The sequence below is a fragment of the Schistocerca americana genome, chromosome X, assembly GCF_021461395.2.
Source record: "Schistocerca americana isolate TAMUIC-IGC-003095 chromosome X, iqSchAmer2.1, whole genome shotgun sequence".
NCBI lineage: Eukaryota > Metazoa > Arthropoda > Insecta > Orthoptera > Acrididae > Schistocerca > Schistocerca americana.
The window spans coordinates 34,722,274-34,737,532 of NC_060130.1; the positions used below are offsets into that span (position 1 = coordinate 34,722,274).

Consider the following 15,259-nt stretch of genomic DNA (forward strand, 5'->3'; position numbering starts at 1 on the left):
CCCTCATTCATTGACACATGTAATAAATTCATCGAGGCAGTGAAGTCCAGAGCTGTTGTAAAAATTTCTGAAATTAAAAGTATATATTACCTAATGAAGGTAGTATTTTGGGGTGAAAGAGCACAATAATTATTATTTTTGGAATGTAATAATTCACTATGGCTTCATTTTAATTCTAATAAGTTTCACACTGTAATGAAACATTGTCTAAATGCCTCTCTCTCTCTCTCTCTCTCTCTCTCTCTCTCTCTCTCTCTCTCTCTCTCTCTCTCTCTCTCTCTCTCATTTGTTATAACTTACCACTGTTATTTTGTATTTGTATTGCAGTCATTACATTAAAATTGGCTATATTGATTCTGCAATTTATACTATTATGTTATTGCTAAGAATTGATTTAAAGAATAAACGTATATATTTATTTGCAAGATTTTGGAAATTTATACCACTGGAACTCTTTCAAAATATTTGATTGCATAATACTGCCAATAAATACAATGACTTTCTTTCTTCTGTTTATGATTGTAATAGATGTTGGACACGTTGATTCCAAGTATGTTATACAGAAACGCAGTGATTTTTTACAAAAGGCAAAACTATGTGTTCGAAGAATTGTGGAGAGGAGGGTACGTGATGTATTTTAAGTAGGTTATAAAGAGTGACTATAACAACAAAAACAATATATTATTGATAAAATTATTTAATTGAATAGATAAAAAATCTACTCACCAAGTGGCAGCAGAACATACACATAAAAGACTGTTATGATTGGCAAGCTTTCGGAGCCAGTGGCTCCTCCAGACAGAAGCATTGAAGGGGAAGAAAGAAGGGTAAAGGAAAAGGCCTGGAGAGTTCCAGGAAAAGGTGTAGATTTTGGGAAAGTCACCCAGAACTGCGGATCAGGCGAAAAATAGAAACGACACATGTCATATACCAGCTATTATGTAAACACTGTTCAGCTTTCTACATCTGCATGACTACCACCAAATTATCAGTTACGATAAATGGGCATAGGCATAGTGTATATACTGGAAACTCACAATATCCTGTTGCAGGGCATGCTCTACAACATGGCATACGTGACCTCGACACTTGTTTCACCACACATGCCACCTGGATTCTTCCGCCAGACACCAGTTTCTCAGAACTCCGCAGGTGGGAACTAGCACTACAACGTGTCCTTGGTTCTCACCACCCACCTCGCTTTAATTTACGTTAATTTCTGCTGTCTCAGCCTTTCTTCACTGTAATTACTCTTTGCTTCACTCCGTTTTAGCTTTCTACATCTTTCATTGTCTTTCCCGTCTATTTTCACTACCCCCTCCCGCAGCTGTTGTATACAATACGCTTAGCTTCTCACTCTTATTAACTCATGTACAGTTTTAGTAGTAATCTCTGTCTTGCATATTACCCTGTCTTCCACCTTTAAGCTCTCAGGTTTCCGAATCTTGCCCGATGCAGTCCCCAACAATTAGTCTTTCCTTCTCATCCTGTACGGTAAGTCACCCATGACCCACGGTTCTGGGTAACTTTCCCAAAATCTACCCCTTTTCTTAGACCTCTCCAGTCCTTTTCCTTCACCCTTCTTGCTTCCCCTGCAACCCTTTAGCCTGAAGAAGGAGTCACTGGCTCCAAACGCTTGCCTATCACAACAGTCTTTTATGTGTGTGTTCTGCCACTGCTTGGCGAGTAGATTTTTTATCTATCCAATTAAATAATTTTATAAAGAGTATCTGTGTGTGATGTTTTTATTGGTATACAACTTGTTATAAACAAAACTTATTTTTACCATTTAATATGTTTCCAGATATTTACCAGTGGGAAAGATGAAATTGGGTTGATTGTACTTGGTTCTGACAAGACACAGACTCTACTTGATTACCCAAATGCGAGTGTGGAATTTCCTCTTGCACTGCCTACATGGCAGATGATATCCTTTGTGGAGAAATCTTTACATGAAAGAGAAATAAAAACAGATTGGATAGATGGTGTTGTTGTTGGCATGCAAGTCTTGAAAGATGAGCTAGAGTAAGTATTTAAAGCTGTCTGTTTCATGACATTCCTGGAACATGTTCCAGAATGTGTGTTACACAAATCACAGCGACATAGTTGTGACTTTATAAATTTGAATCAATATGTTTTTGTAATGAAAAGGAAACAGAAGGCACAATACCTGCAGAAATAGGAAATTTTTTTGTGTGATTTTACTGTATGAATGTTTTTTACAGTTTTTCAGCTCATTAATTAAGGAGGTATTGATACAAGGCTTTGCCAAAAATCAATCTGTCACCTACAATTCCAGCCCTGTCACTGGCATTCCCTATCCCCACAACATGACTGGGCCACCATGAAAGCAGCCACATCATTGTCAAATTCACTGAAACTACTGCATAGCAATTTACTTGAGTATGGCTGCTGTTGTGGTCTTCAGTTTGGTTTAAGCACTGCGTCAATACCTTCTCTTCATAGCACTCGGAGGTCGCGATCTGTGACTGTTTTTACAAATGGCAAGAGAACTTTTCCTCTAGTTGCTTGTTTTTCAGTGAAAGATGCAAATATTTTAGAATGTAGTGCCTTATGTATATCTGTTAGAATAGCCACAAGGTCTGAAAGTTATTTTCAAATGATTGAGCTCTTCTACAGAGTATTGAAATTCACAGATTCTTCCAACCTGGTCCACCAATGTCTTACATACTCCTCTTCCTCCATGGATTGTTTCCAGCATTTGGAGATGAAACATTAGGCAGCAAAACGTGCCTTATAACCAAAATCTAATGAACATATAATTAAATTAACCAAAGATGTAATGTTGCACTCTCAGGTAAGACTGATCTTGAATGCAAAGCCTAAGTGGAAATTAAATGTACGCTGCAACATTCATCACACTTTTTGTTATTGAAATTATTCACAGTGCCATAGGGAGAACTGAGTTTATGTGTTTTGTAGAGTCAGATACACGCTGTGGCGCAGGGTGCTGTCCGTTATTCTCCTGACTATGATGTGCAGGAATGGTAGTCTTCCTTCTTCTTTGGTCTCCATAGTGAATTTGATTTTGTGGCGTGTGGAGTTCAGATGTACAAAGAAGTCAAGAAGTTTGTCTCTTCCATGAGGCCAGATGACAAGTGTGTTATCCACATAACAGAAGAAGAAGAAGAAGAAGAAGAAGAAGGATTTCCATTTGGATGACATCAGGGCCTCTTCCTCGAAGTGCACCGTAAATATATTCACAATCTCTGGTCAGAGTGGGCTGCCTATTGTGACTCCATCTGTTTGCGGGAGGGGGGTGTGCCACGAGTCAGTGAAGTGGGAAAGCTGACCAAGTAATATGTGTGACGTGTCATACCTCGACCGATATTGAGAACAGAATAAAAAATTCAGAGGCATTACTTTTCAGCACTCCCATGCATATTCTGTATGCAAGATAAGCTTATGGAGCAGATTTCTCATTCAGAAATTCTATTTCGGTGTTGATTGTTTACACGAAGAACGTGTTAAGCATAATGGAAGAAGGAGAAATGTTTATCAGCATTCCAGATTTGGCAGTGGCAGGCTCATGGTCTGCTGAGACTCTGGTTTATTGTTTCACTATATTGCTGCTTGCATTGCTCAGAATCTCATTTTGTGCGAACATAGAATTGGTAGGTTCAGGAGGGCCATGCTAAATGCCTTGCAGGGCCTCAGTAGTGCCGCCCAACTAGCACCTGAGAGGGCAGACAAGTGTTTGCTCATGCGTACGTGATCCTGCAGTGAAGTTGTGTACATTTAGTCAGGAAGTGGGCTTGTATACAGTGAGACAAGTATCCACACAGACAATGTGATGGCATCTGGAGCAGCACAGACTGTCAAGCCCTTAATGCAGCTCTAGAGAGAGGTGAACTGACAGCGGTGCAACTAACAACAATGCCAGACACAGGAATGGCACTGTGTCATCGTATCAGATGAGTCTCGGTTCTGTAACATCGTCACAATTGATGTACTTGTGTGTGGAGGCTCTGATGCCAACAGACCTGGCCAGATTGTACCTGTCATTCCCATGCGGGTCCAGCATGTGATGTGATGGTATGGGGTGCAACTGGATACATGTCACAACCTCTGGTTCACATAGCCAGTAATTTGGACAGCAGCCATTGCATTTGTGTTTTGTTAAGGCCTATCGCTGTGCCGTATTTTCAAGGGCTCCATGATGTTATCTTTTAACAAGATAATGCAAGACTACACATCACCTGAGCTGTACTGAGCTGCCTCGATACAGAGAGTGTTCCACTGTTGCCATATCCAGCATTTTCTTCAAATCTGTCACCTGTGGAGAACATCTGTTCACAGGATGCCAAGAGATGGGTATGCCACCAGTCGCCAGCCACCAGTCGCCAACCACTACAGTTGATGAACTCTGACATATGACATACAGTTGAGTAGCATGAATTAATGTACCCATGGCTGTAATCCAACCTCGATTTGATATCCAGTGTGATGAGAGCTGTTCTGCTGTTCCAGTTTCAATACTGAAATTCATATATTATTTTTATGCTATCCTTACCAGATTGGACTGTGGTGTCATACAGCATAAAATACCTTACAACATGTTGAATCAGTGATGAGAAGTGTAGAACAGCCAGCAGGGGAAAGATGTTGGCAATGAGACAGCTTTTATGTAGAACAGCAGTACAGTGTTTTACAGTGCATAATGCTTCCTCAGATTGAGAACAAAATGTGCGGTTTGCTGTCATCCATTTTCACAAACATAGCCTTGAAAAATAATGTTGACATTACTGTGCATTTCACTCTGAGGCATATTGCACTCTGAGAATGTTCATCGAATTCAGTTACTTTGTATTATATTTCAGTAACAGTGACATAATAGCAAATTGGACTGTATGAGTTTTTATGGATTTTTTTTCCAGAGACACACTACCATTTCTTCAGATTTATTTAATTTGGGTATAAATCCTTTCCAGCATATATGCTGTACACAAAATGTTGAACATAAAATATAGCTATCTGCTGATTTAACATCTTGCTGAGTATACCAGTACAATGTTTTGTTGTAACAAATAGTTCAATGTATTTTACACACTTATAAACTTATTTATACAGTTATAGTAATTTATACCATTACATTAATGTTGTACCTTAATGTTCTGGAAGACGATATTATAAGGAACCTCATACTTTTCCTGGATGATAGAGTTGTCTATAATGAATTATTGCCTGAAAAAGATCTGTAGAAATTTGAGTCAGTTCATAACATTTCAAATTGGTCCAAAGATGGGCAACTGAGTTTAAGTTTTCAGAAATGTAAATTGGAGCACATCACAAAACAAATAAAAGACAGTATTGTATGACTACATTATCAAATAATCACAGTTTTAATTGGTCAACTCATACAAATATCTGGATGAAATGAAATGGTGACATAGACTCACTTGTAGGCAAAGCAGAATGCAGACTTCAATTCGTTGGTAAGATACTGGAAAATGCAATCAGTCAATAGAGGACATTGCTTACAGAATACTTGTGTGGCCCATTCTAGAATATTGCTTAAGTATGACCCATAACAAATAAGGCTAATGGCAGACATTGAATGTATACAAAATAGTGTAGCATGATTGATCATAGATTTATTTGATGCATGGGAGAGCATCAAGAAGCTACTAAAAATTGGAAATGCCAGACAAGTGAAGATAGACGCCAAATATATGACAAAACCCAACTTATGAAATTTCAGGAACATGTATTAAGCGAGGTATTTAGGGATTATACAATAACCGCATATGTATCACTCCTATAGCGACCATGAAGGCAAGATTAATTACAGCATGCACAGAACCATTTAAAGAATCATTCTTCCCACACTCCACATGAGCACTGAATGGGGAAAAACCATAATGTGTGGTACAACAATGTACTTTGTCGGACAAACCCACAGTGGTTTATACAGTGTGCATGGAGACATGGAATCAGTTGACAGTAGTGGTAATGGTTCATATTGATTCCCATTTCTCTGTTTCAGTAGGTGATCTTATGCCTCTAATTAGTTTTTCATTGCTATCTTAACTTGCATTCTTCAATTCAGTTTATTAACCCTTCTTATCTCTTTGTATTAGGGCAAATGTACAGTTAACTTTTAAGGAATTTGTATTTTCAATTTATCAACTGGAGTTTTGTTTCATATGCAGCAGAAATGTTACAAATTATTTGTTTCAGTTTGTTTAGAATAATTTGCTGTTTCACAGGTGCCCTGAAAAAAATAAAAGATCGCGAAAGTGTCTTAATGACAACCGATGGCCTCATATTGACAAGACAGCTGGTTGCCTTGCAGAGGGCAGGGCTTGACGGTCTGAACATCTGCTTAGACACCCTGCAGTCCCAATGCTACAACCAGATCACGAGGAGGAAAGGCTGGGAGCGTGCCATGGCTGGCATAGATCTAGCCTTGCAACTTGAATACGACCCTGTGAAGGTATTACTAGTGCAGCTGTCATCGCATGCAGACTTTCATAAGCAAGAGATATAAATCTGTTGTTAAGAATATCAATACAAGAATCACCATTTTAAAGCAGTACGCCCTCACCCTCAACTCCATCCCCGCTCCCACCCTCACCCCTGTCTCCACACTGCAGCTGAAAGTGAAGGAAGGTATATTAAGACAGAAGAAGTAAATTTTAGCTGAAGATGCTAACAGTTTCGTAGTTTATACAACATAAAAAAGTATGCCTTGCAAGTTTACCAATTAAATATCTTATATTTTCCTCCCAAGAGAGTCTTATGAGACTCAAGATCTTTACAGTTTCTCTTTTTTTCTTTTGTGCCTTTAGTTTAAAATAAGTTTCCTCTATTGTGGTATTGTTTTGAAAAAAATACTAAATTGTTTGGAAAAATTATTCTTAATTCTGTAGTCACACTTTTGTTGTGTCTAAGTACTACTGGTTTCAGTAGCGAGTACCAGCATCAGTTCATCTTATTATCAAAAATTTCTTTCCAAAATAAAAGCTGACCACTGTGGCCGAGTGGTTCTAGGCACTTCAGTCCGGAACCATGCTGCTGCTACGGTCGCAGGTTCGAATCCTGCCTCAGGCAGGGATGTCCTTAGGTTAGTTAGGTTTAAGTACTTCTAAGTCTGGGGGACTGATGACCTCAGATGTTAAGTCCCATAGTGCTTAGAGCCATTTGAACCATTTTGCAAAATAAAAAGCTTCTGTACAACTGCAAACTAGACATACCATTTTCAGGGTGCAGTTCACATCTATTGAAAGCACAACAGTGACCTTTACTTTTAGTAGATAAGACACCTACTGGGGTAAGTGACTTGATGAATGCACACAAGAAGTTGTCATTTATTCCATATGTAGCTGCCATGCAGAATCATATTTTGTATTAGTTTGTCCTTACTCTTCCAAAAGGTTAAACCTTGTCTCTGCAGCCACAGCTTCCTCTCTTCAGCAGTTGTTTTCATCTCCATGTGTGAAGAAAATCCCATTCATTGATCATATTGTTTAAGTAGGATGTTCTCAGTCATCCCCTTGTTTTCTTACCTATGATCTTGCCTTCAGAAATGTTTTTTAAAAGATTATCATCTCCAGTTAAGTGTCCAGTGTATTTTGCTTTGCTCTGGCCTATAACTTTCAGTGGTTCCTTCTTCTCTCCTATTTCCTTTAATTTTTCTGTCAATGCAGCTAGTTCTTATACTTCTCCTCCAGAACCACATTTCAGCAGGTTTGAGGTGAGCTTCCTTTGGCTTTTCTAATGTACAGATTTTGCATCTGTGTGTCAGAACACTCCACACAAAGGTCTTTACAAATATTTTCTTAATGTGGGAGCTGATATGTTTATTCAGTTGCAGCTTCTTCTTATTTTGGAAGGAACTCTTCACCTGTGCTATTCTTTTCTTGAATGCCTTGAAATATTGATTGTTTTCTTGCAAAATGCTACTGAGATAGTGAATTTCAGTTCCTTTCTTGAGTTGCTCATTGCCTGTTCTTGCGTCAGTCCTGCCTCCACCTCCTTTCTTGTCTGTAGCCATAACTTTTGTCTTCTTTGTATTCATTTTTAGCTTTAGTTTTACCATTTCTTGATTTAAGGCCTGAAACATTTTATTTAGTTCCTACTCTGATTTACTATTGTGATGTCGTCAGTCTGCAGTGTATATGCATGCAATGAAGTCTCCATATCGACATCATGCTCCAAAAACCACCTAACTGTGTGTGACAGGGGGTACGTCTCATGCCACCAACTGACCCCCTCTGCCTTGTTCCACTTGTGAACAGTGTTTGGGAAGAATGACTGTCAGTACGCTTCTGTATTATCTCTAACTTCTCAAATTTTCTTCTCGTGATCATTTCGTGAATTGTATATGAGAGAAACTATTATGTTGTCAGACTCTTCTCGGAAACTACTCTCTCGAAAAAATGGGTAGTAAAACTTTCCGTGATGCACAACTGCTCTCTTATGGCATCTACCACTGGAGTTGCTGAGCATCTCTGTAATGATCTCACAGTGACTAAATGATTCTGTGACAAAACACTCCGCACTTCATTGGATCTTCTTTCTCTCTTCTGTCAGTCGTACAGGGTAAGGACACAGGGGTAATTTACATTCACTTAAGATTCTTCCTGTGGATGTTAGTCTGGCATCTGCTTTTCTATTGCTGTTTTGTGTGATCATTCCACTTTAAGGTTGCTCTGAATAGTTACTTCTAGATATTTTATGGTAGATTCTGTTTCCAGCAATTTGTCATTAATAGTGTAGTTGTACAGTATTGGATTTCTTTTCCTGTGTGTGTGTGTGTGTGTGTGTGTGTGTGTGTGTGTGTGTGTGTGTGTGTGTGTGATATGTTACATTTATTTATGTGCAGGGTCAACTGCCAGAGCCTGCATCATTCACCAATCCTTTGCAGGTCATTGTGCAAATTGATACTGTCTTCTGTTGTTGACACTTTCTTATGGACAAGTGTAATACCTGTGAACAATATTAAGGAGCCTCTGACACTTTCTACTGAATCATTTATATACATTGTTAATGTAATGCCCCTATCACATTTCCTTGGAGTATTCCAGAAATTACCTTTTGATTCTTGTCATCTTTTCTTTGTTGTTGTTATTACTTCCTTGATGAACATATTAAGGAAGTAAGGTGATAGAAGGCACCCGTCTCTCACTGCCCTTCTGGTTTTCCTTCTTTCATATCTGGTTCAGTACTCTGACTTTTGTATATACTCAAAATTAATCATCTGTCCTTCCAGTTTGGACATTACTTTAAGGAATGATGATATAATGGTAATCTGTTTATTAAACAATATTTTAATGATACACTATGCTTTCTGATCATATAGTGGCTTGATGATGGAATTTGATACTGAAATTAGTAATCATTAGACAAAATAAAAGTGAAGCTATAATAAAAGAAAGTAATATTTTGGATCATGTCAGTCGTTGTTCCAAACAACTGCACGTCAGGAATAGGTTCAAATGGATCTGAGCACTATGCAACTTAACTTCTGAGGTCATCAGTCGCCTAGAACTTAGAACTAATTAAACCTAACTAACCTAAGGACATCACACACATCCATGCCCGAGGCAGGATTCGAACCTGCGAACGTAGCGGTCACTCGGTTCCAGACTGTAGCACCTAGAACCGCATGGCCACTCCGGCTGCCTAGGAATAGGTACTAAATTATTTGTCCGCTGATGACCTCACAGCTTAGAACACTAAAAAACCAATGTTAATTGTTTGTTATGTGCCCTGGTAGAGTGTACAACTGTTTACAGTTCACGATTGGTTGTTGGAGCTTGGGCGTTACTCACATAGTGTATTTGGTGCACAGTGCAGAAAAAGGCAGTGTCCAGAAAAGTAAACAAATGTAAAGGCAAAAGTTTCATGACAGGATGTTGTGTCACCATACTTGGAAGACAATTATAGCCAAAGACAGAAATTTAAAAGAAACTGGCTCATTTGAGCTGTGGAGACCTAGTCGAGGATTCTCAGTAGATAATTGTTAGCACAGTAGAATTTATAAAGAGACAATGTCAGTTCGTGTGAGGGAAGGTTGATTGGTAAGTACCTATCAGCTTTCTCATAAAACTCACAATTTGAAGAATACACATCAAGGAAAAGGTAGAAGTCCAACAGTGTCAAATCTAGACAATAATATCGATCATCCAACAGTTTTGCAAAATCCCCAGTTGTACTTACTTTACTTACTTACTTACTAACTTACTCAGATTTGCTGTGTACCATACAAGGAACTGGTTTCCACTAGTTCACTCGATCAGCTGCCAAGTTCTCACCTTCCTCCAAGTTTGTGTCCATGCATTGAAGATTCATTGCAAAAGTTCCAGGTGTTAAAAGGTCTTCCTGTACATCTGTATCTGTCCATTGATTTCCACAACAGTGTTGATTTTGGGATTCTTCCACCTTACATGTGTAGAACATAACCTGCAATCTTCAGTCTTCTTTCAACAATAATTTTGTGCAGGCTGTGTAGACCTCCTATTCTCAGCACTACATCGTTTGTAACTTGGTCGGGTTAACATCTTCAGAATTCATCTCTAGCATTGTTGGTGAAAAATATGGAGACTGTGTGCTGATTTTACTGACATTTTCCAAGTCTCACAAATATAAACAATAAAGGAGTACAGGCAAAGCTTTGTTGACGTATTACGGACCTAATTGCCATATTGACTGATTTTCCAGTTCTGCTGGTGATTTCTGCATCTGTGACCTCATTATTACATATAAAGCTACCGAGATATGGCAATCTGTCAACATCTTGTAGTATCTTCTATTGCACTGTAATCGGGGAAGAGACGAGTAATTTCCACTTACTTTGCACATTCTGTTTGCCTTATCTCTATTAATTTTCAGCCGTACACAATAGGGCATTTAATGAGAAAGCAGATAAAAATTAACTTGATGCCTTCCAAGAAGACGGTCTCTACTAAGTCTCTACTCCTTCAAGTCTGACTATGTAAGTGTAGACCAGAGATGGTTTAAATTCAGAGAAATAGTATCGACATCAATTAAGAGATATATACCAAATAAATTGAATGGATACCAAATAAATTAAAAGGGTGGTGCACAAAATATGTCAAAACTCAGCTGCAGAAGCAATGAAAAAAAGCATGTCAAAATTTAAAAGAATGCAAAATCTCCAAGATTAGCGATGTTTTACTGAAGCTCGAAACTTAGGGTGGGTTTCAGTGGAAGATGTGTTTAATAATTCCCATAGTGAAACTTCGTTTTGAAATCTGGAAGAAAATCCAAAGAGGTTCTGGTTGAATGTATAGTACACCAATGGCAAGACACAACCAATACCATCACTGCGCAATAGCTGTGGTAATGTTACTGATGACAGTGCTACTAAAGCAGAGTTACTAAACACGGATTTCTGAAATTTCTTCACCAAAGACAACAAAGTAAATATTGCAGTATTCAAATCAAGAACAACTGCAACTGTGAGTAACTTAGTAGTAGCTCTCCTCAGTGTCATAAACCATTTATGTTTATTTCAGAGAATGTTGATACAATAGCTCCATTAGAAATCATATATAGCCGCTCATTTGATAAAGATCCATACCTAGAGACTGAAAAGTTGCTCAGGTCACACCAATGCTCAGGAAAGAAAAGAGGAGTAATCTACTAAATAACAGACTCATATCACTAATGTTGATTTGCATTAGGATTTTGGAACATATATTGTGTTTGAATATTTTGAATTATCTCAAAGGTAATGATTCATTGATAAATAGCTAAGATAGATTCAGAAATATCGACCTTTTAAAACACAGCTAGCTCTTTAGTCACACAAAGTAATAAGTGCTGTCGACTGGGGCTCTCAAATTGATTCCATATTTGTAGATTTCCAGAAGACTTTTTGAAACAGTTCCTCACAAGTATTTTCTAATCATATTGTGTGCCTATGGTGTATTGTCTCAGTTGTGCAACTGGATGTGTGGTTCCCTGTCAGAAAGGTCACAGTTCATAGTAATTGATGGAAAATCGTCAAGTAAAACAAAAGTGATATCTGACATTCCTCAAGGAAGTGTTATAGACCACCTGCTGTTGCCGATCTACATTAACAATTTAAGAGAGAATCTGAGCAGTCCTCTTAGATGATGCTATCATTTACAGTCTCGCAAATCATTTACTGTCTTGTAAAGTGATCAGATGATCAAAATGAACTGCAAAATGATTTAGGCTACCTATCCATATGATGCAAAAAGTGGTAACTGACCTTAAATAATAAAAATTTTTATGTCATCTGCACGAGTAGTAAAAGGCATCTACTAAATTTTGTTTACATGATAATTCACACAGATCTAAAGGCTGTGAAGTCTACTGAATACTTAGGAATTACATTTACAAATAACTTAAATTGGAATGCTCACATAGATAATGCGGTGGCAAAGCAAGCAAAAGACTGTGATTTAATAGTAAAACATTTAGAAGATTAGGATTACTAAAGAGACTATCTACAACTATACTTGTCTGTCCTCTTTTGGAGTATTCTGCATGGTGTGGGATCCTTACCAGATAGGACTGACAGAGGACATCATTTAAAAGTTCAAAGAAAGGCAGCTCATTTTGTATTATTGGGAAACAGGAAAGTGCATGCCACAGATATCACATGTGAATTGGGGTGGCAGTCATTAAAGCAAAAGCATTTTGCTGGAGCAGGTTCTTAAAATTTCAATCATCAACTTTCTCCTCCGAATGTGAAAATATTTTGTTAGAGCCCTCTTACATAGGGAGAAATCATCATTGTAATGAAATAAGAGAAATCAGAGCTTGTACGGAAATATTGAAGTGTTTGTTTTTCCTCAAATTCTGTAGGGGAGTGGAATGGTAGATAAATAGGTTGAGGGTGGTTCTCTGAACCCTCTGCCAGCATTCAATTGTGAATTACAGACTAGTCATGCAGATATAGATAATGTAGATAGGCTTTCAATATTGTGCACCGATTCTCTAATTTTATACATTGCTCAAATACTTTCGTGGCGCTTTGGAGTGACCCCTTTAAAATAAAAATTTACCAGTCTTCTTAATATGTATTTTGGTAATGAGGTTGATAAGAAGTTACAACAATACTTTCTTATTACTCCCCAGTTTTGGGTTTTATTAATGATCAAAATCGCCGCAGTGTTCCATAACAATTACGGGTTGAAGTTTCCTGCTGATGGAACCAATATGATTTTCTGTGTTTCTGAGCATACAGGTTGTGTACGCTGTTTGGAGTCTGGTGTATGCTGAATCAAATGTTTTTATTGTTGTGATCTTCCATCTGAAGATTGGTTTCACGGAGTTGCCCATGCTAGCCTATCCTGTGTGACCCTCTTCACCTCTGCGTAACTACTACAGCGTACAATAACTTGAACTTGCTTACTGCAGTCAGTTTTTGGTCTCCTACAGTTGTTACCCCCATTATATTCACAGATGACCACATATTGTGGAAATTGCATATTGTAATGTAGGATGCAATAATAACGTACGGAAAGTTTCTGTTGAAAATTACGAATTATTTAGGGAATAAAGCAGATGGCTCACCAAAAGGCAGAAGCACTGTCTCATTGATAGGCACACGAACAAAAGGTTTGTAGAATGAGATTTTCACTGTGCAGTGGAGTGTGCACTGATATGAAACTTTGTGGCAGATTAAAAGTGTGTGCCGGACTAAGAGTCAAACTTGGGACCTTTGCCTTTTGTGGGCAAGTGCTCTACCATCTGAGCTATCCATGCATGACTCACGACCCGTACTCACAGCTTTACTTCCACCAGTACCTCGTCTTCTACCTTCCAAGCTAAAAGGTACGTTGCTTGGCGAGCTTCCAGAATGCACTTTCTTTTTCTAGCTGTAGGGAAAACATGCGCGCGCGTGCACACACACACACACACACACACACACACACACACACACACACACACACACACACACACACACACACACTCACTCACTCACTCACATGCACATGCATGTCTCCTTATGTTGTGGTCGCTCAACTGCCAGCTCTTTACTGGCCCATGGTGAGTGTTCTGGAGTGAGGTAGGGCTTTAGAGTGGGGTAGGATGGGGTGGGTTGAGGCAATGTGAGGGATGGAGAGAGATGGAAGGGGTTTGGAGGGCAGCATTTAGTGGCTCGTTAGAGAGTGGGGAGCCATCTGTGGGCTAGCTAGGGGTGCAGGTAGAGGGGTCAGGCGACAGACAGCTGGGCACTCATAGACTAGGGTGTGACGTGAGATAACAGCACACAACTAGCTGATTGGGAAGGGGGGAGAGGGGGGGGGGGAGGGGTGGGGCAGGGGCGTGTGTGTGTGTGGGGGGGGGGGGGGGCAGGGGGGCTGGTAGTTAACTTGGATTTAGGCCAGGAAGCAAAGGATGTGCTGTAAGTATGGCTACGAAAGTTGAGTATTCTTAAATAAGATCAGCTGGTGGCAATGTATTGGAAAGTAACTGGCACACAAAGTGCAATTTTGGCTCCTTTTTCTTTGTGAATTTTAAATAGTCTGCAGAGCAAATTGAATTAGGAGGATCAGGCATTTGTGTGGGTTTAGGAAAGTAAATTGTAGAGCCAGATAAAAGGCGCGCAAGACAGGAGGGGTACTACTGCTCATCACTGCTGTATCGTGCTACTAGTACATGTCAGTGTGAGTGCACCGAGAGTGGTGTTGCCGTACATGCATCTTTAAATTGGTCACCCACTGATCATTGCAGGCTGGCTGCTGGATTCTGTCTCTGGGAGCCAAGCGTGTGGCGCGGTCGCTGCCATGCCATCTGCTGGTGACTCGCACATATATTAGTGTGGAACAGTGCTGACTGATTCTCTGTGTGATTCTAGTTTGTAATGTGCACATCAGTGTTCTGTGTCTTGTTGAGTCCTTAGAGGCATATTGTTCGGAGGTTATTATTAAAGCCATATTTGTGCGACTTGGATCACACTTCAGTATTACTTGGTTATTACATCACCACAAACATATGGACCGGGAATGTACATGCTTTGACAGTTTCCTACGTCTCTCTCTTCTAGGACTGACATGGTAGCTGCCTTGCATTTCTTAATGACTCTGACCTTGTCAACCACAAACCGAATCTTAGTACAGTCATGATTTCCCTGAAGAGATTACATGACAGCAGAGACTTGTAAAATTGTGTTACCCATTTCTCTAGCCAGTGAAGATTCATTCTGTACCTTCAGATACAGTGTCATGTAGGAGTAGAACAGCAAGAAATACGTAGCTCCTCTAACCGTAATGACAGTTTATCACCTCCCAAC

At 39.2% G+C, this 15,259-nt stretch overlaps 1 protein-coding gene across 1 annotated transcript in view; it reads left to right on the forward strand.

Annotated features, from left to right (window-relative positions):
- The first annotated feature begins 494 nt into the window (after positions 1–494).
- The window catches only part of LOC124555010 (molybdenum cofactor biosynthesis protein 1-like), a 67,661-nt gene continuing 52,896 nt past the window's right edge, over positions 495–15,259 (forward strand). Inside the window, exons 1-3 of the mRNA XM_047128751.1 lie at positions 495–623; positions 1,805–2,025; positions 6,202–6,457. Coding sequence (XP_046984707.1) covers positions 495–623; positions 1,805–2,025; positions 6,202–6,457 — 606 coding nt within the window. The remainder of the gene's footprint in view (positions 624–1,804; positions 2,026–6,201; positions 6,458–15,259) is intronic.